Below are 23671 nucleotides of genomic sequence, written 5' to 3'. Positions count from 1 at the left end.
GCAGCCCCCGGCATGCACTCCCACGGGCCCACACGTGCCCAGGAGCTGCCGGCTTCACCGGTGCCGGCGCCAGCCTGCTGCAATTGAGCTGGCAACCCGCGTCGTGCGGGGAATGGAGCGCGTCTCCTTTCTATTTGCAAAGCAGGATTGAGGAGATAAAGCTCTTTATCTCGTATTTAACGGTAAAATATATTCCCCCAACCATTTCACGCTGCCAGCAGATTAGATCATTCTATATAAAAAAAAAAAACCCCCAGAGAAACCCTATTAATCTGCAGATGCCCGCCTCCCCCCCAAACTCTTAGTCCTGGGGATAATTTAGAGCCGGCGAGGTAAATGCTGGAGATGCTGCTCTTCGCCCGAGATTAAGGGCTTTGTTGCCACGTTAATTTGTGGCCTCCCGCACCACTGCCGCTGCGATTTACCCCCATCGTGAAACGCACCCAGTGAGGGTGTAAAACACCCCAGGGACGCTGATGTGCCCATGCTGACGCTGTCTCCTGCTTTCTCCCCCCACGCCAGAGCCATCACGCTGGACAACACCCTGGTCATCCTGTCGACGGTGGCACCCGACGCGGGGCGGTACTACGTGCAAGCCGTGAACGACAAGAACGGAGACAATAAGACCAGCCAGCCCATCGCGCTCACCGTGGAAAGTGAGTGCACGGCGGGCAGGCGGGTGCAATGCCCGACTGCCCTGGAGCTGTGGCGTGCACCCTTCCAGGGGTGCGCGGCAGCCTCTGCCACCCACCCGTGTCCTTACAGTGGGGACGCCCGGGGGTACGAAGCAGCCCGTGGGTGCCACGGGCCAGCAGTAGCGTGGAGCAGACCCCGCCGGTACCCCCGTCCTGCCTGCGCCATCGTGCATCTGGCGTCCTGGCCCCCGCTTCCCGGCGCTCCGCTTGGCTCAGGCCCAGATTTAATTTGCAGTAAATCTCTGCGGAGGCTCCGGCTTCTGCTGACTTCACAGTTCAGCCTCCTCAAATTTATTTAGGCACTTTGGGCCCGGCCGCAGGCACTCATTATCTCGCGCCATGGCCCCCGCTTCACCCGCCCCTGCCACCCGGCTCTGTCCTTGCCCACAATCGATAGGGCCCACGAAGGGCACCCCTCAGCGGCCCCGGCAAGGAGCACTGCTGCATTTCTTAGCCCGGGTCCCAAGCCGGCAGGTCATGCCCCCTCGCTCCTCGCCTGCTGTGGGGTATCCAGCATGGCTTGGCGGCGTCGCTTCCTTCCCAGGAGCTGGGCAGAGCACGGGTACCCCCAGATGAAGCCAGGGGTGCTCCTAATTCAGGCTGCAAAGAGGCTTGGCTCTGGCCCTCCTTTTCCCGGCTTTATGCCTCTCCCGTCCCTGCCCCGCTCGTCCCCGAGCTCCATGAATCTGTTGTTCGGTAGCTCGGCGTCCCCGCGCGCCATAAACAACGCCGGGGCCGTGTTTATGGATTCAGCTATATCAGCAGCTTTCAAGCCGATCACTTTTTTACAGTGCCTACATGAGGGTTTTTTATTGTTGCAATTATTTTGCTTTATATAGTCCCCCGCCTTTCCTGGCTGTACCAGGCTGCCGCCTGCCTGCTCGGCTTCCCCCCCGCCCCGGCCCTGGAAGGAGCTGGGGGGTGTGGGGTGCAGCTGGCAAAGTGCGGCCGTCCTGCTTTTGGCTGGAAGTCGGGGAGGGGAAGTCAGCCAGGGGCCCTGGGCACGGCGGAGGTCCTGGCTGGGTGGCAGGGAGGCCTCTGCAAGGCAGGCTGGGGTGGATTGAGCTCTCCTGGGGTCACAAGACTCCAGATGTGGCCTCCCCAGTGCAAAACAGAGGGGAAAAATCACTTCCCTCGGTCTGGCAGTGCTCCTACCAATGCAGCCGGGGATGCCCTTAGCCTTCTTGGCTGCCACGTTTCTCTCCCTAGATGTCGGCGGCCCGGCAGATCCCATCGCCCCCACCATCATCATCCCGCCCCGCAACACCAGCGTGGTGGCCGGCACCTCGGAGGTGACCATGGAGTGCGTGGCCAATGCCAGGTGGGTGCCCGCAGCCCGGGGACTGGCACGGGCCACGTTGGGGAAGGGGGAGAAGCCACCGCCGGGGCCTGCCGGGGATGGGGCAGGCTCCGCGCTCTGACCCCTGCTCCGCGCCAGGCCGCTGATCAAGCTGCACATCGTGTGGAAGAAGGACGGGGCGGCGGTGTCCGGCAGCATCAGCGACTACAACCGGCGCCTCACCATCCTCAACCCCGCGCTGAGCGACAGCGGCTACTACGAGTGCGAGGCCGTGCTGCGCAGCAGCAGCGTGCCCTCCGTCTCCCGCGGCGCCTACCTCTCCGTGCTGGGTAAGGAGGCTGGGCGCGAGCGTAACGAGCGCGCGGGGGTCTCAGCCCGGTCGCCCGGGCACAAAGCCCTCTCGCCCCGATCCGCCGCGGGCATCTCGGGGCCCACTTCCGGGCTTCCCCTTGCAGAGCCGCCACAGTTCGTCAAGGAGCCGGAGAAGCACGTGACGGCCGAGATGGAGACGGTGGTGGTCATCCCCTGCCAGGCCAGAGGTGGGTGCTGTCCCCGCCCTGCCTGCTGCCCAGCGCCGCCTCTGCCCGCGGCTCACGGTGTCCCTTGGGGGGGTTGCAGGCGTCCCGCCACCCGCCATGGCCTGGTACAAGGACGCGGCCCCCATCCACCTGGAGAAGCTGTCGCGCTTCCGGCTGCAGCCCGACGGGAGCCTGCAGATCAGCGGGCTGGTCCCCGATGACACCGGCATGTTCCAGTGCTTCGCCCACAACGACGCCGGCGAGGTCCAGACCTCCACGTACCTGGCCGTGACCAGTAGGTTCCAGCCCTCCCATGGCCCCCGCCCCGGGGGGGCTGGGAGAGCAAGCCTGGTGTGGGGAGGAAGGGGGCACCTCCTGCTCCTTTGCCCGGGTGCAGCCGGGCAGGGGCTGGCCTTCAGACCCCCGCCATGTCTGCCCGGGCAGGCATTGCCCCCAACATCACGCGGGGGCCGCAGGACAGCACGGTGATCGACGGCATGTCCGCAATCCTCACCTGCGAGACCTCGGGGGCGCCGCGCCCCGCCATCACCTGGCAGAAAGGTACGGGCAGGGGGGCCAAAGGGAGTGGGGCGCGGAGGCACAGGCTGGGGCCCGGCTGACGGCTCCCCTCCACCCCCGTGCCCGCAGGCGAGCGGATCCTGGCCAGCGGGTCGGTGCAGCTGCCACGCTTCACCCTGCTGGAGTCGGGCAGCCTGCTCATCAGCCCCACGCACATCGCCGACGTCGGCAGCTACACCTGCCTGGCCACCAATTCCCGCGGCGTGGACGAGGCCTCGGCCGACCTCGTCGTCTGGGGTAAGGCGCCGCCTGCTCCCCGGCCCACAGCCCTGGGCGCGTGAGCCCCGGTGACCCACCGCATGTCTGTCCGCCCCGCAGCCCGGACGCGCATCACAGCCCCGCCGCAGGACCAGAGCGTCATCAAGGGCACCAAGGCCTCCCTGAGCTGCGGCGTGACCCACGACCCCAGTGTGACCATCAGGTATGGAGCCTGGCCCTGCCCCAAGGGGTGGCAGGCGGGGGGGCACGTGCCCCTTCCTCCGGAGCAGGGCGAAGGACATCTGGGTCCCCGGTGAAGAGCCCCTTCCCACAGGAGCTCCCTCAGCCGTCCATGGTTGCATGCACACGTGTGCACACGCATGCACACACCCCTGAGCCTTGGCAAATCAAGCCTGCACTGCCACCTGGTGCCCAACCCAGGCATGGCACTGCCCACACCCATGAGTCGCACACACACGGGCGTGCGTGCATGCACACACACATCCACGGGGAGGGGAGTTGGGTGGAGTGGTTGCAGCAGCATATAGGGAGCCCAGACCCCTGGGCTCTCTCCCCTTTTGGGGAGGGGGACAGCATCCAATGGACACTTGTCAGGGGGGCAGGGCTCCCGGGTTCCAGCTCTGCCCCGTCCCCACGCAGGCACATCTGGGAGAAGGACGGGGCGCCCATCAGCGTGGACAGTGTCCCGCGGGTCCGGCTGGATGGAGACGGCACCCTGCACATCTCCCAGACCTGGTCGGGCGACATCGGCACCTACACCTGCAAGGTCGTCTCCGTCGGGGGCAACGACTCCCGCAGCGCCCACCTCCGCGTCCGGTAAGGGCGCCATGCTCCCCACATGCCCCCTGCCCCTACCCTACCCTACCTTTGTTTCTAAGGTGGGCATCGTCTCTCCCTCCAGGCAGCTCCCCCATGCCCCGGAGAGCCCCGTGGCTCTGCTTAGCCCGCTGGAGAAACGGGCCATCAACCTGACCTGGGCCAAGCCCTTTGACGGGAACAGCCCGCTGCTGCACTACGTGCTGGAGGTCTCCGAGAACAGTAAGGCACCTGGCACCCCCACCTCACCCCGCACCGGAGCCTTGTCTATACCAAGGCAGCTAGGGCAGGCTGGGTGGGCAGTACACGTGGAAGTGGCCCTGCGGGGGCATGCCTGGGAGACTGGCCGAGCCCCCTGCTTCAGCTCCGCCCCTCGGCCCCGCAGATGCCCCGTGGACCATCCTGCTGCCCAGCGTGGACCCCGAAGCCACCTCGGTGGTGGTGCGGGGCCTGGTCCCCGCTCGCTCCTACCAGTTCCGCCTCTGCGCCATCAACGACGTGGGCAAGGGCCAGTTCAGCAAGGACACGGAGCGGTGAGTCCGGCGGAGGGGGCCGGCGGTGGGCCACGCCGGGGCTCTCCCACTCCACGTCCTCACCCGCCGTGTCCCTGCAGGGTGTCTCTTCCGGAAGAGCCGCCCTCGGCGCCCCCCCAGAACGTCATCGCCAGCGGCCGGACCAACCAGTCCATCATGATCCAGTGGCAGCCGCCCCCCGAGAGCCACCAGAACGGCCTCCTGAAGGGCTACATCATCCGGTAGGCGGCTCGGGGGGGGAGAAGAGGATGGGGAGCCTGTCCTCCCCGGCGAGAGGGGCTCATGGGGTTCCCCTGATGCCCACTCCCCTGCTTGCTCCCCTCCCCCAGGTACTGCCTGGCCGGGCTGCCCGTCGGGTACCAGTTCAAGAACATCACCAACGCCGACGTCAACAACCTGCTGCTGGAAGACCTCATCATCTGGACCAACTACGAGATCGAGGTGGCGGCGTACAACAGCGCCGGCCTGGGCGTCTACAGCATGAAGGTGACCGAGTGGACGCTGCAGGGAGGTAGGCAGGGCCGGGGGGGCGCGGCTGGGCGGGGTCCCCATGGCCCCCATCCCGCTGGGGGTTGCAGGTACGGTTCTTGAGTCGGCCCTGTGGCTGCCCTCGTCTCCCGCAGTGCCTACCGTGCCCCCCGGGAACGTGCAAGCCGAGGCCACCAACTCCACCACCGTCCGCTTCACCTGGAACCCGCCCAGCCCCCAGTTCATCAACGGCATCAACCAGGGGTACAAGGTAAGGGCAGCCTGGCCCCACGCATCCCCCTCCCGCCGTCAGCTCCGCCATACGCCAGCTCAGCTTTGCTCCGGTTAAAAAGGAGCCGTGGCTTCAATGGACTGGCGCCTGGCTAGTAGAATAATATTTACCAAGATTTAACGCGTCCACGGGAGCCGATGCTCCGTAATTAATTCCAAATCGTAATTAATTCCAATTTACATTAATTAAATTGAATTAAAAACATTAAACTTGTTTCTTAATCCACTCAAAAGAAGTTCAGGGATGTAATTGCCACGGAACAAGATAACCAGAGTAAGTAGGATATTTAACATTCTTATTAAATGTCACTTAGTATTTTTGATTAGTATTTTTAGGGCCTAATTAGATACTAATTAACTTGCTATAGGCGATCCTGCACAATGCCAATTAATGCCCAAACATCTTTCTAAATGGAGTGCAGAGCCCGCGATTATGCATTGTTATCAGCGGGAGTTAATCACAAGGCGTGTGCTGTATATTGTTTCGTATGGATAAATACCCGTGCTTATTAAAACGCATTGAGCGTTTCTCTCCCTCGTTAATTGATATTTAATCAACTTTGAATAAATGAGAGGCTCCGAATGAAAGCTTTTAATTTGGAGATGCTATCAAGACTTCCATTTGCTTTGAGAGAAGCATGGGGAGGACGCCCCATCCCCGGAGGGGATCCATGGTCCCTCGGGGACAGTCGGCCTGGCAGGTCCGTGGGGTGCCTCGGAGGTGAGCGGGCACGCGTCTGCCGAGCTTGCAAAGCAAAGTTATTAGCAGTGCCGAGGCCAGGAGCTCTCCGGGGCAGGGATCAGCTGCATTCGTGCAGCGCCGTGCACGGCAGGATCCTCCCAGGATCCACCCCCGCAATGCCACGAGAAGGATCGTTTTGGATGCCCGCTTTACATTTTGCCCTCCGTGCTCAGGAGCTCAGGACCTCGCCCCCGCCGGGTGCTGGGGGTGCGGAGGCCGTGATGCTCGTGTCCTCCCGCAGCTGATCGCGTGGGAGCCAGAGCAGGAGGAGGAGGCGACGGTGGTGACGGTGCGGCCCAACTTCCAGGACAGCATCCACGTGGGCTACGTGGTGGGGCTGAAGAAGTTCGCCGAGTATTTCACCTCGGTGCTGTGCTTCACCACGCCAGGCGACGGCCCGCGCAGCCCGCCTCAGCTGGTGCGCACGCACGAGGACGGTACGTGGAGCCCCGTGGTCCTCGCGAGTCCCCGGGTCTCCCCGGGAGCCCGGTCCATTCCCCCAGCCGCCAGGGATGGGGGCCACACATCCCGCTCAGGCCCCTGGTTCAGCAGAGGGGATGCTGGCCTGGCTCCAGGTCCCCGCAGCAGGCTCGGTGCTAACTCCTGGGGTTTTTTGGGCAGTGCCTGGCCCCGTGGGGCACCTCAGCTTCAGCGACATCCTGGACACGTCCCTGAAGGTCAGCTGGCAGGAGCCCGTGGAGAAGAACGGCATCCTGACGGGTGAGGAGGCCGAGAGCCGAAATCCCCCCAAGCCCCTCATCTGGACCCAGTGCTCCGGTGTGGGGAGGGGGCAGTGCGGTGCTGCCGCGTGCCTGCAAGATGCAACCCGGTCCTGTCTGCTCGCCCGGGGACATTCCCGCTGCAGGGTCTCTGCGTGGCACCGCATGGGTTGCAAGCCACGTGACGGCCCTCGGAGGCTGGCGTGGCCGTGGACAGAGGCGTGACTGTGCCGGTGTTCCCCAGGCTACCGCATCTCCTGGGAGGAGTACAACCGCACCAACACGCGGGTGACGCACTACCTGCCCAACGTCACCCTGGAGTACCGTGTCACCGGCCTCACCGCCCTCACCACCTACACCATCGAGGTGGCCGCCATGACGTCCAAGGGACAAGGGCAGGTGTCTTCCTCCACCATCTCCTCCGGGGTCCCTCCAGGTAGGCCCCTGACCCTCTCCGGGTGCCCTTGCGCTGTGTCCAGGGCTGTATTAGCCCACCACCCTGGCTTGCTTGAGGGCTGCGTTAGTCCAACCCAGTCATTTCCTTGCCATGTTTTTTCCAAGCCCCTTGATGTCCACAGTGGCAGCAAAGACACCGCTCCACCCAACACCGTGTCAGTCCCCTGCCCCCTGTGCTGTTATACTCAGGCAGGGAAACTCCCCAGAGCTGGGCGCCTTTTCTGTCCTGTATCACCTATGGGACAGCAAAGCCGAACGCGGCGCCTGGTCTCTGCAGCCAGCACCCAGCCCTATCGCTTTTGTTCCCCTCCTTGCCCCTTTGCAGAGCTGCCCGGTGCACCCACCAACCTGGGCATCTCCAACATCAGCCCGCGCTCCGTGACCTTGCAGTTCAGGCCCGGCTATGACGGGAAGACATCCATCTCCCGCTGGCAGGTGGAAGCACAGGTAACAGGGCTGAAAGCTGCCCTTGGAGGGGGTCTGAGCCCTGGGTTTTGGGTGCGGGCGGTCTCTGTTTCAGCCACCCAGGGGTGGGAGGACGATGGCAACCCACGGAGGCTGAGCATTGCCCCGTCTCCATGTCTCGCGGCCCTGGGTCTTTCCCCACAGGTGGGGCAGGTCGGCGAGAGCGAGGAGTGGGTGCTGGTTCACCAGCTGGCCAACGAGCCCGATTCCCGCTCCATGGAGGTGCCCGGCCTCAACCCCTACACGTACTACAGGTGAGGGCCAGGGTGTGGGCCTAGGGCAAGGTAGCCTGGACAGGGGGCTCCTAGGAGGTAGAGGTGGGTGGGTGCAAGGGGCTGGCACATCTCAGAGCTGTGGGCTCCTGATAAGGGGACCCTTAAGGGTTTAACCCCTCCCCAGATGCAGCCCAGGCATCCTTCATGCCAGGGCCGGCCCCCCCCAGCTCCCTTCTCACCCGTGACCCCGGTGCTCTGCTCCCAGTTTCCGCATGCGGCAGGTGAACATCGTGGGCACCAGCCCGCCCAGCCTGCCCTCCCGTCGCATCCAGACCTTGCAGGCCCCCCCAGACGTGGCGCCCGCCAACGTCACCCTGCGCACGGCCAGCGAGACCAGCCTGTGGCTGCGCTGGATGGTGAGTGACTGCCAGGGCCCCGGGACGTGGGTGCTGGCTTGGAGCGGGCACAAGTAGCCTAGGGACTGTCGCCATCACTGGTGGGAGAGGCCTGTGCTGCGCGCACATGCGTGGGTGTGCATGCATGGCTGAGTATCCCCACCTGTGTGCACCCATTCATGTATGTGTAGAGGCATGCACGTGATGTGTGCGTGCCCATGAGTGTGTGCAGGGGTCCTTGCACTTGCGCGCACAGGGGCACGACTGTGCAGCTTGGGGGGGGTGTCCTGGGGGCAGGTCTGCCAGGGTCCTGGGGATGCACTGAGGCCTCCCTCTGCCCCTGCCAGCCCCTCCCCGAGCAGGAGTACAACGGGAGCCCGGAGTCGGTGGGGTACCGGGTGCGGTACGCGCGCTCCGACGGGCGGGGGCGCACGGCGCTGCATGCCATCCACGACCGGGTGGAGCGGGAGTTCACCATTGAGGACCTGGAGGAGTGGACCGAGTACCAGGTGCAGGTGCAGGCCTTCAACGCCATCGGGGCCGGGCCCTGGAGCCGCGTCGTGGCAGGGCGCACCCGGGAGTCAGGTACCGTCCCTGCCGCTTGCCCCCCGCCCCCCGCCCAGCCGGGCCAGCCGCGCTCCTGACTCTCCCCTGCCTCTCCCCTGCTCAGTGCCCTCATCTGGCCCCGCCAATGTGTCCGCGCTGGCCACCACCTCCAGCAGCATGCTGGTCCGCTGGACCGAGATCCCCGAGGCCGACCGCAACGGGCTCATCCTGGGCTACAAGGTGAGCCTCAGCCCCTGGTGCCTCCCAGCACCGGTCCCGGGAGCCCAGCTCTGCGCAGCGCCGGGGCTGTGGCACCCCTGCCCCGCGGCGGCGCTGACGCGGGGCTCCTCACAGGTCGTGTACAAGGAGAAGGACTCGGACCTGCGTGCCCGGTTCTGGCTGGCGGAGGGGAACGCGTCGCGCAGCGCCCAGCTCGCGGGGCTGGGCAAGTACGTGCTGTACGAGATCCGCGTGCTGGCTTTCACCCGCATCGGCGACGGCGTCCCCAGCCACCCGCCCATCCTGGAGAGGACGCTGGATGACGGTAGGCGTCCGCAGTGGGCGCCGGGGGGCGGGGTCCAGGTCTGGCGTGGTGGGAGCACCGTGCCAGGACACACGTGTGCCAAGCGTGTGCCTGCCTGTGCATCCCAAAGGCCCCATCTGTCATGCTCCCTCCCCCCCGTTCTGCTGCAGTGCCGGGGCCCCCCGTGGGCATCCTGTTCCCCGAAGTGCGCACCACCTCCGTGCGGCTCATCTGGCAGCCGCCCGCAGCGCCCAACGGCATCATCCTCGGTAAGCGGCCAAACCTTTCCCCTGCCGGTGCCTCCTCCGTGCTGCCCCTGCACCAGGTCTCTGGACAAGAGAGTCCCTGTTTGCTGGGGCTCAGCACCTTGCACAGTACCGATTAATGGCATCGCTCAGCACCTTGCACGGGACTTGCTGCAAGTGTGAGCGTGGGCTGCGGCGGGGCTCCCCAGCTTGCCCCTGGGGTGAAGGCTGAAAGGTCACCCCCCGTCCGCAGCCTACCAGATCACCCACCGCCTGAACACCACCAACGCCAACACGGCCACCGTGGAGGTGCTGAACCCCAGCGCCCGGCAGTACACAGCCCTGGGGCTGCGCCCGGAGTCCACCTACCTCTTCCGCATCACGGCCCAGACCCGCAAGGGCTGGGGAGAGGCTGCCGAGGCGCTGGTGGTGACCACCGAGAAGCGAGGTGAGCGGCTGGGTCGGGGGTGGGGGTTAGGGTTAGGGTTAGGGTTAGGAGGCAGCTGGGCCGCTCACAACTCTGGCCCCCGCCCAGACCGCCCGCAGCCGCCCAGCAAGCCGGCGGTGCCGCAGGAGGAGGTGAAGGCGCGCAGCGTGCTGCTGTCCTGGGAGCCGGGCAGCGACGGGCTGTCGCCGGTGCGGTACTACACGGTGCAGACGCGCGAGCTGCCGGCCGGCGAGTGGAGCTTGCACTCCGCCTCCGTCAGCCACAACACCACCTCCTTCGTGGTGGACAGGTGAGGCCCGGCAGGGCTCCCGGGGTGGGCGAGGGCCGTGGCCGGCGCCGTGGGCGCCGGTCCCAGCCCCCCGTGTGCTCGCGGCGCAGGTTGAAGCCCTTCACCTCCTACAAGTTCCGGGTCAAGGCGACGAACGACATCGGCGACAGCGCGTACAGCGAGGCGTCGGAGTCGCTCACCACGCTGCAGGCAGGTCAGTGCCCCCAGGGGTGCGGGTTGCACCCCGGGCTCAGGGTAGCACAGAGACGTTCCCATCTGGGATTGCACGTGCGCCGCACCATGGGCATCACGGGCTGCAGCCGCTCCCGTGGGTGGGATTTGAACCTGGCACCCCGTCTCCTGCTGCCTCTCACACGTGTTTGTCCCCCTGCAGCCCCGGAGGAGGCCCCCACCATCCTGTCGGTCACCCCTCACACCACCACCTCCGTCCTCCTCCGCTGGCAGGTAGGGGCGCGAGGGCCTTCAGGGTTCGAAAGGTGCGGGGCTTGCTGAGCCCCTGGGCAGCGCTGGCAGCCCCTCCTGGGCTGCAGACAGACTGGAGCCTGGGGGCAGGACCGGGGGTGCAGGCCCTGCCTCTCAGCCCCGCTCTCTTCCCCGCAGCCCCCGGCCGAAGACAAAATCAACGGGATCCTGCTGGGCTTCCGGCTCCGCTACCGGGAGCTGGCGTACGACGGGCTGCGGGGCTTCACCTTGCGTAGCATCGGCAACCCCGGTGCCCGCTGGACTGAGCTCACCCGTGAGTGCCCGTGGCGGTGCGAGGAGGGATGCAAGGGTCCGGCCTCCCCACTTGCTTGCCCGCACCCCAGCAGCATTGCCCGCGTGTGTGTGTCCAGATGTGTCCCACGCTTGCTTTGCTGCTTTCGTGCCCCGTTTCCAGGACCTGCACAGAGGAGCCCTGCCGTGGCTGTGCCACAGCCTTGCCTGGCCTTGCTCCCAGTGCAATGGGAGTGGGCACCTGCTCCTGATGTGCACACAGGTCCTGCCAGGACACGCTCCCCAGCCCTCTGTTCCCCCCCCAGCAGCCTCCATGCAACATACTCCCCGAGCCACTAACCAGTGCCCCCCCGCCGGGACCCAGCTCCGCGGCGTGTCTGCGTGCGTGTCACTAACCTCGGTGTCTGCTCTCCCCCGCCCCCCGCTCCCCTTTAGCCGTGTACGCCGTGAGAAACCTCAGCGACGCCAGCCTCACACAGTACGAGCTGGACAGTAAGTCCCTCTGCTCCGTGCATGCGTCTGCCCGGGTCTGTGCACGCCCCTCTCCACCCCCTGGGGCCTGGGGATGCTCTTGGGGGAATGCACCCACCTGCCAGCATGGGGACCCAGCCAGTGCCCCCCAAACTGAGGGAGGGTCACAAGCGTGGTATCGCCATCAGCATTTGTGCCCGTGCCTGCGCCCGCTGGGGCCGGGAGGCCCCATGAAGATGGCATTTCCTTTGTGGTTGGCACCTTCTTTTTTTCTAGCTGAGCAGCCGGGAGCTAAGCATGTCTTGGGGGGAAAGAGAGAGGTTTAGAAAGCGGGCAGGGGAGTTGGGGTTATTGGGGGGTACGTTGAACCCCTTCCCGGCACCCCATCCCCTCCCCTCGCCCTCCGCAGACCTGAGCAAGCACCAGCGCTACGAGCTGCGCATGAGCGTGTACAACGCCGTGGGCGAGGGCCCCCCCAGTGCCCCGCAGGAGGTCTTCGTGGGCGAAGCGGGTGAGTCGGGCCCTGGGGACGGGTCGGGAGCACCCTGCAGAGGGAGCGGCCCCCCCAGCTAGCAGCCTGGCTCGCAGGCAGGGAGCCCCTCTCCCATCACGGGGCAGGTGGGCGCCCAGGCCTGGTGCCGCAGCAGCCGAAGGGACCCCCGGGGACGGTGCGGGTCCGCCAGGCTGGGGCAGGGACACCCCCGGGGCCTGCCGCTCTCACCACGGCGCCGCACTGTCCCTCTGCCTAGTGCCCACGGCGGCACCGCAGAACGTGGCCGTGCAGGCCGCCACCGCCACGCAGCTCGACGTCACCTGGGAGCCGCCACCTCCCGAGGCGCAGAACGGCGACATCCAGGGCTATAAGGTATACGGGGGGGCGGTCAGCCGGACACCAGACTGCCGCCCGTGCCAGGCTCCTGCCCCAGCCACGTTGCTGGGGCGCGGGACATGGGGCTTGGGGCCGGGAGGGGACTGCTGGAGCCCTGCTCAGGTCAGCGTCCCGGGTGCAACCCCCGGGTGCGGCAGCAGGGGGTGCTGCTGCCCGTCGAACGGCCCCGGGCTCCCCGCGGGGTGGCAGAGCGGGGGCGTTTTGGGGCAGGGACCTTGCCGCAGGGATGCTGGTACCCCACAGTAGGTCGCATGTGTGCCCTGCCGAAAGCCGGGGGCAGGAGCCTCCCTTGGGGGCCGTAAATAGAAATGTCCCCGTCTGCAGCAGCGGCGGGGCAGCGAAGGGGCTGTGAGCAGGAGCACGTGGCCCCGGGACCAGGGCTTGTGCCCCGCCGGCCCTGACGGCCCCCCGGCCCCGCAGATCTACTTCTGGGAGGCGCAGCGGGCGAACGAGACGCAGCGGGTGAAGACGCTGTTCCTGCCCGAGAGCGGCGTGAAGTTGAAGAACCTCACGGGCTACACGGCGTACCTGGTCAGCGTGGCCGCCTTCAACGCCGCCGGCGATGGGCCCCGCAGCCCCCCAGCCAAGGCCCGGACCCAGCAAGCAGGTGGGCCCGTGGCGCGGGCCCTCCCCTCTCCCCAGCTCCCTGCCACTGCCTGGCGGTGGCACCGGGGCTCCTGTCTCTGCTCCTCTCGCCTGGTGCCCTCCCTGCCCGGATCAGAGCCCCAGGGCTGGGCTTAGGTCAGCCCCTCGCATGCCACCCCCGTCTCCCTAGCCCATGGTGCATGGAGCTGCTGGCACCCTCTACCCAGACCCCGACGCTAGGCATGGCATAAAAGACGGTTACAGCCACACTTGGAGTTGCTGGAGCTGCCCAGATGTCCCCCCGTGGCTCCCCCAGCACAAGCTGCCCATCTTCACTCGGGCTCAGGCCCCTTGGTGCCCACTGGCTTCATTCGTTCCCCTCCTCCCCCCCGGCGGGGTGACGCACGGGCAGGAAGCAGCATTTCTGCAAAATCAGCCACCAGTGCAAAGTGTCCTTGCAGGGCAGTTGTTGGCAAGGGAAGTGGAGACTCGAGCCCAGCTGGCCGGAGTGTCACCTTAGGGCATGGAGCTGGGGCGGGATGGGGGTTGGCTCCCGACAAGGAACAGCCGCATGGGTCTGGCCTGCCGTGTTTGGGAGCTGAGGTGAGGTCCGGCCTGCGTGGCTCCTTCACGGCTGTGATGAACTGGGAGCGCTCTGCACCCTCTCCTCCCAGCGCTGCTCGGCAGCATGCGGCAGCGCGGCTCGGGACCCCACCAATGCAGAGGGAGCACCGTGCAAGCACACATTCACACCCATATATGCATGTGCACACATGCATACATGTACACGCATACCCCATGCGTGCATGCACACATGTGCACACACACCTGTTCATGTACACATCCCCGTGCACACACAGACGTGCACACGTGCACGCATGTGCATGCGCACCTCTTCATGCCACGCACACGTGCACATCCTGTGCACACATACACATGCACACATACACCTGTGCATGTGCACACTCCCATGTATACACATATGTATATGTGCACACCCCCAGTGCGCACATACATGCACAAACCAATGCATGTACACACCGACGTGCACGTATGTGCGCGCATGCACACGCAAATATACATGCATTCACACGCGCCACGCCACCTCCCTTTCCTCTGGGATTTCCGCGCTGATCGGAAGCTGGGCTTGCAGCTATTCCTGGCCCCCCAGCCCTTGTCCCACCTCAGAGTAGTGGAGGACGAGCTCTGAGCCTGCGGCCAAGCCCTCCCCTCTCTGCCTGCAGCCCCCAGCGCCCCCAGCGCCATCAGGTTCAGCGAGCTGACCACCACCTCGGTGAACGTCTCCTGGGAGCCGCCCCTGCTCCCCAACGGCATCCTGGAGGGCTACCGGCTGGTCTACGAGCCCTGCATGCCCGTGGACGGTAAGGGTCTGGAGGCATTGCTGGGGGAGACTGGGGTACAGGCTGGCGCGCTGGGCAAGCTGAAGCACCGCTGTGGCACTCACCACGAGATGGGGGTCTCTTGGCCACGTCCTCTCGTGCAGCCCAGGCCAGTCCCCCTGGGCTTCCAGCTCTGTGCAGGGCCCTTCTCGCACCCTCCAGAACGGGCATGTTTGCTCCGAGCTCCCTGCATTCCTCCCCAGAAGTGGCTGCAGGGACAGGGAGTATCCCAGAGGCCGGTTTAATAAGCGCATGGCCCGGTGGGCTGGCACAGCGGGGAGACGGCCAGTGCCAGCCTCGGGCTTTTGCGGAAATGTGGTTCCTCCCCTTTTCTGCCCCAAGTCGCTCCCTGCTGGCAGCGTCGGGGCTGCGGGGAAGACTGTTTCAGCCCCTATGGGAAGAAAAATCACCGTGGCATAGAAAGGCCCCTGCCTGCCCACCCAGCCACTGCGGAGGGATCGGGGCGCAGCTGCCCGGGGCTCTGTGGCTTCCTCTCCCCCCTGCAGTCCCGCCTGCCCTGGGACCCTGGGAAAGGAGCAGAGGGCACCTGTGGGGCGGCCAGAGGGACAGTGGCACGAACAATGGCCACTCACTGCTGGCCACGGCCACCTGTGCCTGGCAGCGGTGGTCCAGGAGAGCTGGGAGAGGAGCCAAGGCCGTGGGGTGTGGGGCAGGAGCAGGGGTCTCTTGTCTCCTTTGAGCCTGCACTGCAAAGGATGCTTTGATCCTTCAAACCGGGCTCCCTGCCTGCGGCGCAGCGGGACTTGGGGTGCTGCCAGAGCAGTGTCAGGCTTTCGGGAGTGTGTCCACACCCAGGGTCAGGACCTGGCCCCATAATCTATTGCAGGCTCAGAGCTTCCCAACACTGATACCGTCTCCCTGCCCAGCCACCCAGCTAGTGCTGCCCGGGGGCGGGCAGGGGAGACAAAGCGGCATCCTTAGAAATAGGTAGGTCCAACCAAGTGAAAGTCGAGGGCTGCCTGCAGCAATCCCAGGCGGTCTCCCTTCTCAGTACTAGCCAGCCCCAAATGCATTCAGTCTAGTCCAGCCGTAGGAATCAGGTCAACCCCGTGCATCCCTTTGACCTCAGCCTAATAACGGATGTTTGTGCCCGAAAGCTTGCAAAGAAGACTCTCCCCAACTATTTTAGTTGGTCTAATAAGAGATATTGGATTTACCCGAAGAACCTTGTCGGCCTGTGTCCTCAGATCAATGCAGCTACAACCGATTCCCCAGGTCAACTCGATGCATTTCTGTTGCAGGTGGACCTGTAGTCTGGAGAGCCCCAGCGGGGCACCAGGTCAACCCAGTGCATTACTGTGGCAGGTTCACCTGCCGTCTGAGAAGCCCTGGCTAGTCACCAGGTCAACCCAGTGTGTTTCTATGGCAGGTTGACTGGTCAGCCTGTAGTCTGGAGGTCTGCAGCCAGGCATCAAGTCAGCCCCTATATTCCTGGCGAGGGCACGGGACAGAGGGGAGGGCATAAGCATGGTGCTGGCACACGGGTTCCTGTCCGTGATGTCCCCGCATGCTCTGCCCAGCAGGCGTCAGCAAGATCGTGACGGTGGATGTGAAGGGGAGCAGCCCGCTGTGGATGAAGGTGAAGGACCTGGCAGAAGGTGTCACCTACCGGTTCCGGATCCGGGCAAAAACCTTTGCCTACGGGCCCGAGATCGAGGCCAACATCACCACGGGGCCGGGCGAAGGTATGTCAGGTCCCTGCAGGAACTGGCCCGGGGGTGCCCAGAGGCAAAGCGCTTGCCCGCAGGCCCCAGTGGGTGAGGAGACGGGGAAGGTCCGGGGTGGGGAGGCTGTCGGGGCTGGGTATGTGGGAATACAAAGAGAGGAAACCAGTATGAAGGGAATTTGTGTCTGCTCTGCTTTTCCAGGTGCCCCCGGACCCCCGGGAGAGCCCTTCATCTCCCGCTACGGCTCAGCCATCACCATCCACTGGTCCAGCGGGGACCCCGGCAAGGGACCCATCACCAGATACGTCATAGAGGCCCGGCCCTCAGGTACCGCGCGTGCCCTCCACCTGCCCCATGTCCGGGCTTGCGACCGCAGCCCAGCGAGGCCGCAGGGGCCTGGTGAAATCACCCCGGTGTGCAGGCTGGGCAGCTGCCTTGTAGGAGGCCTCTGCTCTGTGCATTGACCCAGGTGGCTGGACGTGACGTCCCATCTCATGGAGGGGGATGGAAAGGGCTCGCGGGCCGTTTGGAGCAACTCCAATCAATGCCTCCCAGCGCACGGCAGCTTGCTGGGCCCTGGGCACCAGCGTCCAGAGATGGATGTGACCCGTGCGCAGAGCGGGGCAGGTGCAGGGCAATAAATCACCCGCACACATGGAGACGGCTGCTCCGCGAGGCCACTGGCTGCCGTGTGCCCCTGGCACGAGGGTGCGGGGGCGCAGCAGATGGCCGGGGGCTGGTTCCCCCCAGCTCCTTTGTGCTGCCTGTCTGCTGCCTGCATCCCTCCGCCGGACACGGGAACAGAGGCCGGCGTTGCAGTGAGGGGAGGTTCAGCTGAAGAGTCGAGCAGGCGAGAGGCTGCCGGAGCCCAACGGGGGCTGAGCCAGGGAGATGGGGCCTGCCTGTCCCCGCTGTGATTTGTGGTGGCTGGATCCAGGCAGCCCTGCCTGCGTTTGCAGCCGCGCAGGCGCCTGGCTTGGTTCGAGCACCCTGCGTGGAGCGATCCGTGCCACAGGGGCTTGCACTCGCAGTGCCTGGGTTTGTGCCTCCGGCGCTATCCCGCTGCCTGCCCAGGTGCCCAGGGCATCGGGGAGGCAATAGCACGGAGCAGCCCTGCCACTGCATGGGAGGCCTGGCTGCCACGAGCACTGGCAGGAAGAAGGGCACAGAGCAAGGGCCTGGGTGCCCTGCCAAGCGGCGGCTGTGACGTTCGATGCCCTCTCCCAGCCCAAGCCGGTCTGAGCCCCGGTGCCTCTGCCCGGGTGGCTCTGTCCGACCCCGCAGGCCGGTCCCCTTCCCTGCCGACCCCTGTGTCCTTCCCCCCTGCCAGATGAGGGGCTGTGGGACATCCTCATCAAGGACATCCCGAAGGAGGTGACCTCCTACACCTTCAGCTTGGACATCCTGAAGCAGGGCGTCAGCTACGACTTCCGCGTCATCGCTGTGAACGACTACGGATACGGCACCCCCAGCGCGCCCTCCCCGGCCGTGTCAGGTACCCACCTGGCTGTGGGGGCAGGACGTATGGGCCCCACCTGGCTGGGGGCACTTGCCCTCCACACCCCCTGCCCCTGTGCCAGCCCGGCTTGGCTTGCCACACAGCGCAGCTTTTGCAATGCCCCTTACTCCCAAACCGCTTTCCCAGTGGAAGCAGGCCCCTGGGGAGGCGGTGGGGGGGGAACTTATCTGGGCAGGGGGAAATCCCCACCCCAAAGCAGGACCAGCTGGCTAGGGACAGCCCGGGGGTGGGGTGGGGGATCCCGGTCTGACCTCCCCGCGCGGTGCCCCCGGCTATTCCAGCTCAGAAAGCCAACCCCTTCTACGAGGAGTGGTGGTTCCTGGTGGTCATTGCCTTGGTCGGGCTCATCTTCATCCTCCTGCTGGTCTTCGTCCTCATCATCCGGGGGCAGAGCAAGAAGTACGCCAAGAAGTCGGACTCCGGTGAGTGAGCCGGACTCCCGGCCCCTCCCGAGCCCTGGCACGTGGAGGGGAGAGAGCATGAGATGCACCCCGGACTTCCTCATGCCCCTTGGAGCTACCGATGAAGCAGCCGGCTTCTCCCCTTGCCTGTTGCCTGTTGCCAGGGGCTGGAAAGGTCACTGGGATTAAACAGGGTGGCTCTGTTTTCTTAGCCACATCCAGACGGTGGGTAAATCACCGGGGCCCCTGCTCAACAGACACGCTCGCCGGGTGGGCAGCGAGGGAGGGGGCTGCCTGTGCAGCCTGTATGCGGACAGGGGAGGGCTCATACCAACTGGTCCCTGCAATGCCTTCCTCCCCCGGCTCCAGGCAGCAACCCCAAGTCGGCCGCGCTGAGCCACGGGGAGATGGTGAGCCTGGACGAGGGCAGCTTCCCTGCCCTGGAGCTCAACAGTCGGCGTCTCTCGGTCAAGAACTCCTTCTGCAGGAAGAACGGCATCTACACCAGGTACCGGCCTGCCCCCCGGGGCCGGGAATAAGGGGGCAGCACAGCCTGAGCTGTGCATGCTGCCCTGCACCGACGGGTCGTCCCAGCGCCCCGAGTTGGAGCGTCGTGCTGGCCTGGGAGCGGACACGGTGCCGTCTCCACCAGAGCGCAGCTGGGGGGAATCCTTTCTGGACCCTGTTGCCTTTCTCAGCTATTTCCTGCCCCCTTCCCAAGCCACTGTCCCTTCTCCGGGGCAGGCCAGGACCCCCGCCCCCGTCTAATGCAGACGGAGAGCCAAGAGCCCCCAAGACTTGCCAGCTTCTCTTTCTCGCATCCCCTCTTAGCATTCACGTCTCATCCCAGCAAGGTCAGGCCTGCGGAGCTGGATCCGCTCCACGCCTGGAGGAACAATGGCTTCTCTGTGCTCCAGGTTGCATGTCTGCTGGGGGGGCTGCCACAGGGGGTCCTTGCTCCTCAGCCCCTCCGCTCCCTCCTGGGGCAGGAGCTGAGCCCCGCACCCTGGAAGACCAGGGCAGTCAGTGCATGGGGGCATCGGCGGAGATGGGGGTGAAGCAGGTCCCAGCAAGCAAAGAGGAGGCTGTGAATCTCTCGGCGGGGGGACACGGGGGCCGGGTACGGGTGCCCTGCCAATGCTGTTATCCCCCAAGCCCGTTGCACGGGCTGGGCCCCGTGTTGGGCACGTGGCAAGGAGCAGGGCCAGGGGATCTCCGAGCGGCACTGAGCATGCATCTCTCCCGAGGTCCCCGCCGCGGCCCAGCCCCGGCAGCCTGCACTACTCCGACGAGGACGTCACCAAGTACAACGACCTTATCCCGGCTGAGAGCAGCAGCCTGACCGAGAAGCCCTCCGAAATCTCGGACTCTCAGGTGAGCCGGGGGCAGCTCCGGCACCCTGGTCCCAGAGGCCCTGCTCCGTGCCCTTCTCCCCCCGCCCTCTGGTGCTGCCACCGTGAGCCAGGAACTTGCTCCAGCGCATGCCGTTCCCCCACCCCGGGTGGGACCCCCTGCCAGGGGGGCAGTGCCAGGCTTCGGGGGTGCAAAGCTGGCAGAGGGAGCAATGCAAAGTCTCCTTTTGCTTTCGTCCCTCGCTGGCTTGTGCTGCTCTGTGGACAAGAGCCGGCTCTGCAGGCAGACGGGCAGGGAGGGCTTGAACACACGTGCCCGTGCCCGTGCCAGCAGGACTCTCCTTTGGGGTGGGAGGTTCCCCCAGCCTGGCGGCTAATGAGAGAGAGGTGATTGTGATGGGCATCGGCTGGCGGCTCCTTGGGCCTGGGGGAATATTCCCACCCTCCTGCCCCCAGAGGGGCTGCTTCCTGGGGAGCACATCTGGCCCAAAAGCCCATCCTGGTAAACACAGCAGCGCCTGGCCAAGGTGCATAGCGGACCACGCAGAGGGGGCTCAGGGGAGCAGAGAGGAGTCTCCTGCTCTTTCGAGAGAGGCCTGGGCTGCAGGAGCCTGCGAGAGCGAGGGAAGCGCGGGCTGGGATCAGGTTTAATTGGGCTGGGGGCTGCCAGAGGCTCAATGCACGCAGGGACGTGGACCCCAGAGCCTGGCTTCTCCCCGCCTCTTCCAGGCAGGTCACACCAGGACGCCGGGAATTTGATCCCGGCTCCCGCCGGGTGCCGCAGCCTCTGCTACTGCATGCACCACCGGCCACAGCCCGCTCGCTCGCCCGCCCTCGGCGCAGGGGAGCCCGGGCCCATCTCCCTGCAGATTCCCAGCCCCCTCCCCGCTCTCCGCGGCCGGCGAGTGTTTCCTTTGCCATCTCACTGGCCGCGCGTCCAAGTGCAACTCCCCTTTCCATTATCGCCGGTGGAGTGTCTTTGAGGAGCTGTTAAGAGCTGCGAGAGCTGAAAGCTGTCACTTGATTGCTTTCCTGGCTGCGCCGCGCGGCCTCATGAATGGGGCCCTTTGTGCTGTCGGCGGAGGGGGAAGCTGAATTCAATTATGGCAGGCAGAGGGAGGACTGAAAGGAGGGCCCCGAGCCAAGCCGGCCTCCCGAGCTCTCTGTTCTCCCTCGTCCTCCTTCTCCTCTGCCCTCAAAGACAAACACTGCCCCCCCAGCTGTTCCCAGGCCCCGCGCTGAGCCCCGGGCCGCCGGCTCAGGCAGGGGCCAGGATGCTGCGGACGGCTCGGAGCGGCCGCCCGTGTCTGAGCTGGGAAGACCACGGGCCCATCTGGTTCCAGGGGCTGCGGTGGGTGGGCAAGAAACGGCCCTTGTTCTCCCAGGCCCCAGGTCTTCTGCTTTGTTTTTAAGCCCTATTAAAGGCATTTGGAGATTTCTGCGCTGGAGCAGACCCCCGGCCCCCCTCGCCCCACATCCTGTCTCTGCAGCTGAAGGCGCTGGAAGCACTTCCAAGCTCTCCCTTGGCCCGGCTCTGTGCGATCCCTGGGGACAAGGGCACGGGGGGTGCGTGTCAGGGGGGCACATGTGACAGCCCGTGGACCCCAGAAGCTGCCCGTGCCAGGACAGGCTGGATTTGCCAGACCCGTGCACATCGCTTTGGAGACCACGGGTCTGGAAAATCTCCATGCTTTATGGAAAGACCTTGCTTGTAAGCTCGGGGAGCTGCTTTCCGCTGCTTCCCTGCAGCAGTGAGTTCCACCAGTCCATTAAAAGCAGCTGTTCCTCCTGGGTTCGGTGGCTCGATCTGCTCCCCCTCCCCATTCTCCCAGCTGCTCCGGCCCCTTTCCGGCAGCAGTTTTCAAGGGGTTTCTGCACGCACCTAGTTAGCCGCATGCTGCAGGCCGATGCTTGCACCGCTGTCTGTGCCATCCCCGCCGGCAGTAACCACAGCCTCTGTCCCCGCAGGGAAGCGACAGCGAGTACGAGGTGGATCCGAACCCCCAGAAGGCCCACTCCTTCGTCAACCACTACATCAGCGACCCCACGTACTACAACTCCTGGCGCCGGCAGCAGAAGGGCATCTCACGGGCCCAGGCGTACAGCTACACCGAGAGCGACTCGGGAGACCCCGACCATTGCCCCCTGTCCAACAGCAACAGCACGCAGCAGGGCAGCCTCTTCCGGCCCAAAGCCAGTAGGACTCCAACCCCACAGACGCCCGTCAACCCCCCCAGCCAGCAAAGCACCCTGTACCGCCCCCCCAGCAGCCTGGCGCCCGGCTCCAGGGCCCCCATCGCCGGATTCTCATCCTTTGTTTGATATTGCAAGAAAAAAGAAAAGCAAAAGAGGAAAAGGACAGGACGGCCGCCCCAAACCAAACCCCACTTCACACCCGTGCTCAGTGCCGGGGCCGGCCGTGGAGCGGAGAAGCAGCCCTCGTCCTGCTCCCGTGGCTTTGCTGCTTCGAAGACCTTTGCCAAAGCTTACGTGGAGGTTCGCGGGCAAGCACGGAGCGGGGAGCTCCCTGGCAGCCACGGGCAAGGGGCAGAGGCAAGGAATGGGGGAGAGCGGCGTGGCGATGGCAGGCAGCTCCTCGCAGCTGGGGTTGCTCGACCCTGTGCTGGAGCACTGTGACTTTCCCCCCACCGGTGCTTTCTGGCCAAAGCTTTGTGTGCGTGACGCCGGGGGGGCACAGCTCCAGCCCCGACGGCAACAAACGGGCAGGACTCCGACCACCGAAAACGTGCCTGGGCATCCAGCAGCTACTGCCAGCGTCTGGTCCGTGCTGCCACGGGGCCCGCCTGGATGGGAACGATGCCCAGGGGCTTATGCTGCCCCGTGGGCTGGGGCCGGGGCTGTGGTGCCCCGTGGAGCGGAGCGAAGTTGGCTTTTCCAGGGTGACCTGTGGGCTGCCTTTCCACCACCTCCTCTCGTCTCCCGGGGGGGAAAGGCAATGACCATGGACCACAGAGACATTCCCCAGTGGTTTCCGACGTGGCTGGGGAGAGCGGAGCTGGGGCCCGGGACATGAGAACCACATCAATTTACTTGAATTCGGGGGTGAGCCTCCCCTGCCCCAGCGATTTCCTCCCTGCTGGGAAAGCAGGGCTGTGCCACGCGTGCCGGGGGGGTGTCGCTTATCAGCACCTTCATCCCCGCTCCCAGAAGGCGGGAGAGGGGCAAATCATGCCCCGGGTGGTGGAGGGGGGGTATCCACGCCAAGTACCTATCGCTGGCTCTGCCACGCCACAGGATCGTGCCTCTGGGTGGGGGTGACGGACTGACCGTGGCAGCCTTCATTTTCTATTCCCTTTGAGTGTGCAGGTTTGGGGGAGCGTGAGGGGCGGGGGGGATCCAGACCGGGGTGCGGGCCGGTGCAGCGGGCGGTTGTTTCTCAGCATAGCAAAACACGCAGTGCCTACTCGTCAGCCGGGGGCGGCCGCGGAGAATGGGGCCAGGCCGGCGGGAGGGAACGAGAGGAGCTGGGGGCCGCGCAGCCTCCCTCCCCGTCCCTTGGTGGGGGAGTCGGGGCCGTGGCGGTGACGCAGCCACGCGCGTCGCCCCCAGCCCTGGCTTGCACGTCCTCTGCATCGTTCGGTTCAGAGGGATCGGACCTGGCGCGTGGGGCCTTTCTAATAAACAATCCAAAGCGATGGACGTGGCTCGGCGTTTGATTTCCCTCCTCCCGCCCCTGCGAGGTGGTAACAAGGGGCTTTGCAATTATTAGCTCGATGGAGCCAGGCCTGTCCTAGATGCCCCCGATGCCGGCATTTTCATATCCGGGAGCAGGTCTGGAGCCTCCCTCTCAGGTGCGTGAGCTGGAGCCATGGTTTTAATGCAGGTGTCTGCCTACGCATGAGAAAGTTGCCCAAAAAGATGCACGTGGGCAGAATCATCCATAAGCAAAGAGACCGTGTAGGATCCAGACCCTCCTTTGGCTCCTTCCGCAGATGAGTCTTCCTCGATGGTTTGCTTCCCAAAGGTCCAGCCCCTTGGATGGGAGTCCTGGAGGAAAAGCCTCCCCCGCCAAGCTCTGCCAGCAGCGCTTGCTTCTCCGGCACGTGCCAGCAATGAACTCATGGGCACTGGTGCTCTTGGGGGCTTTGCATGAGAGCCCGGTTCAGGGAGCTCAGGGCATGGACTGAACCTGCCTGTGGGTGCAGAGTCCAAGGAGAGCACCTTGCCAC

At 65.3% G+C, this 23671-nt stretch overlaps 1 protein-coding gene across 2 annotated transcripts in view; it reads left to right on the top strand.

The window, feature by feature from the left end:
- Window positions 1-23137, top strand: part of SDK2 (sidekick cell adhesion molecule 2) — a 68566-nt gene extending 45429 nt beyond the window's left edge. Inside the window, exons 5-45 of one of the 2 annotated variants that reach the window (XM_090059312.1) lie at window positions 523-656; window positions 1905-2016; window positions 2134-2324; window positions 2451-2534; window positions 2614-2808; window positions 2958-3074; window positions 3162-3329; window positions 3411-3513; window positions 3951-4127; window positions 4213-4349; window positions 4513-4660; window positions 4741-4881; window positions 4990-5171; window positions 5284-5399; window positions 6403-6598; window positions 6783-6881; window positions 7125-7316; window positions 7662-7783; window positions 7946-8055; window positions 8282-8432; window positions 8759-8996; window positions 9082-9197; window positions 9312-9501; window positions 9651-9749; window positions 9979-10173; window positions 10261-10462; window positions 10552-10655; window positions 10836-10906; window positions 11063-11198; window positions 11612-11668; window positions 12057-12158; window positions 12397-12512; window positions 12957-13143; window positions 14366-14503; window positions 16063-16227; window positions 16411-16536; window positions 17540-17704; window positions 18010-18150; window positions 18499-18637; window positions 19377-19503; window positions 21450-23137. In XM_090059312.1, the coding sequence (XP_089915438.1) occupies window positions 523-656; window positions 1905-2016; window positions 2134-2324; window positions 2451-2534; window positions 2614-2808; window positions 2958-3074; window positions 3162-3329; window positions 3411-3513; window positions 3951-4127; window positions 4213-4349; window positions 4513-4660; window positions 4741-4881; window positions 4990-5171; window positions 5284-5399; window positions 6403-6598; window positions 6783-6881; window positions 7125-7316; window positions 7662-7783; window positions 7946-8055; window positions 8282-8432; window positions 8759-8996; window positions 9082-9197; window positions 9312-9501; window positions 9651-9749; window positions 9979-10173; window positions 10261-10462; window positions 10552-10655; window positions 10836-10906; window positions 11063-11198; window positions 11612-11668; window positions 12057-12158; window positions 12397-12512; window positions 12957-13143; window positions 14366-14503; window positions 16063-16227; window positions 16411-16536; window positions 17540-17704; window positions 18010-18150; window positions 18499-18637; window positions 19377-19503; window positions 21450-21803 (6043 nt within the window). In that variant the 3' untranslated portion in view covers window positions 21804-23137. The remainder of the gene's footprint in view (window positions 1-522; window positions 657-1904; window positions 2017-2133; window positions 2325-2450; window positions 2535-2613; window positions 2809-2957; window positions 3075-3161; window positions 3330-3410; window positions 3514-3950; window positions 4128-4212; window positions 4350-4512; window positions 4661-4740; window positions 4882-4989; window positions 5172-5283; window positions 5400-6402; window positions 6599-6782; window positions 6882-7124; window positions 7317-7661; window positions 7784-7945; window positions 8056-8281; window positions 8433-8758; window positions 8997-9081; window positions 9198-9311; window positions 9502-9650; window positions 9750-9978; window positions 10174-10260; window positions 10463-10551; window positions 10656-10835; window positions 10907-11062; window positions 11199-11611; window positions 11669-12056; window positions 12159-12396; window positions 12513-12956; window positions 13144-14365; window positions 14504-16062; window positions 16228-16410; window positions 16537-17539; window positions 17705-18009; window positions 18151-18498; window positions 18638-19376; window positions 19504-21449) is intronic. The other variant, XM_090059313.1, reaches the window with a different exon arrangement.
- The last annotated feature ends 534 nt before the right edge of the window (window positions 23138-23671 follow it).

The sequence above is a fragment of the Crocodylus siamensis genome, chromosome 8, assembly GCF_052110815.1.
Source record: "Crocodylus siamensis isolate JL-2025a chromosome 8, ASM5211081v1, whole genome shotgun sequence".
NCBI lineage: Eukaryota > Metazoa > Chordata > Crocodylia > Crocodylidae > Crocodylus > Crocodylus siamensis.
Note: the sequence above shows the minus strand (reverse complement) of the source record. Positions and strands in the feature narration are given on the sequence as shown.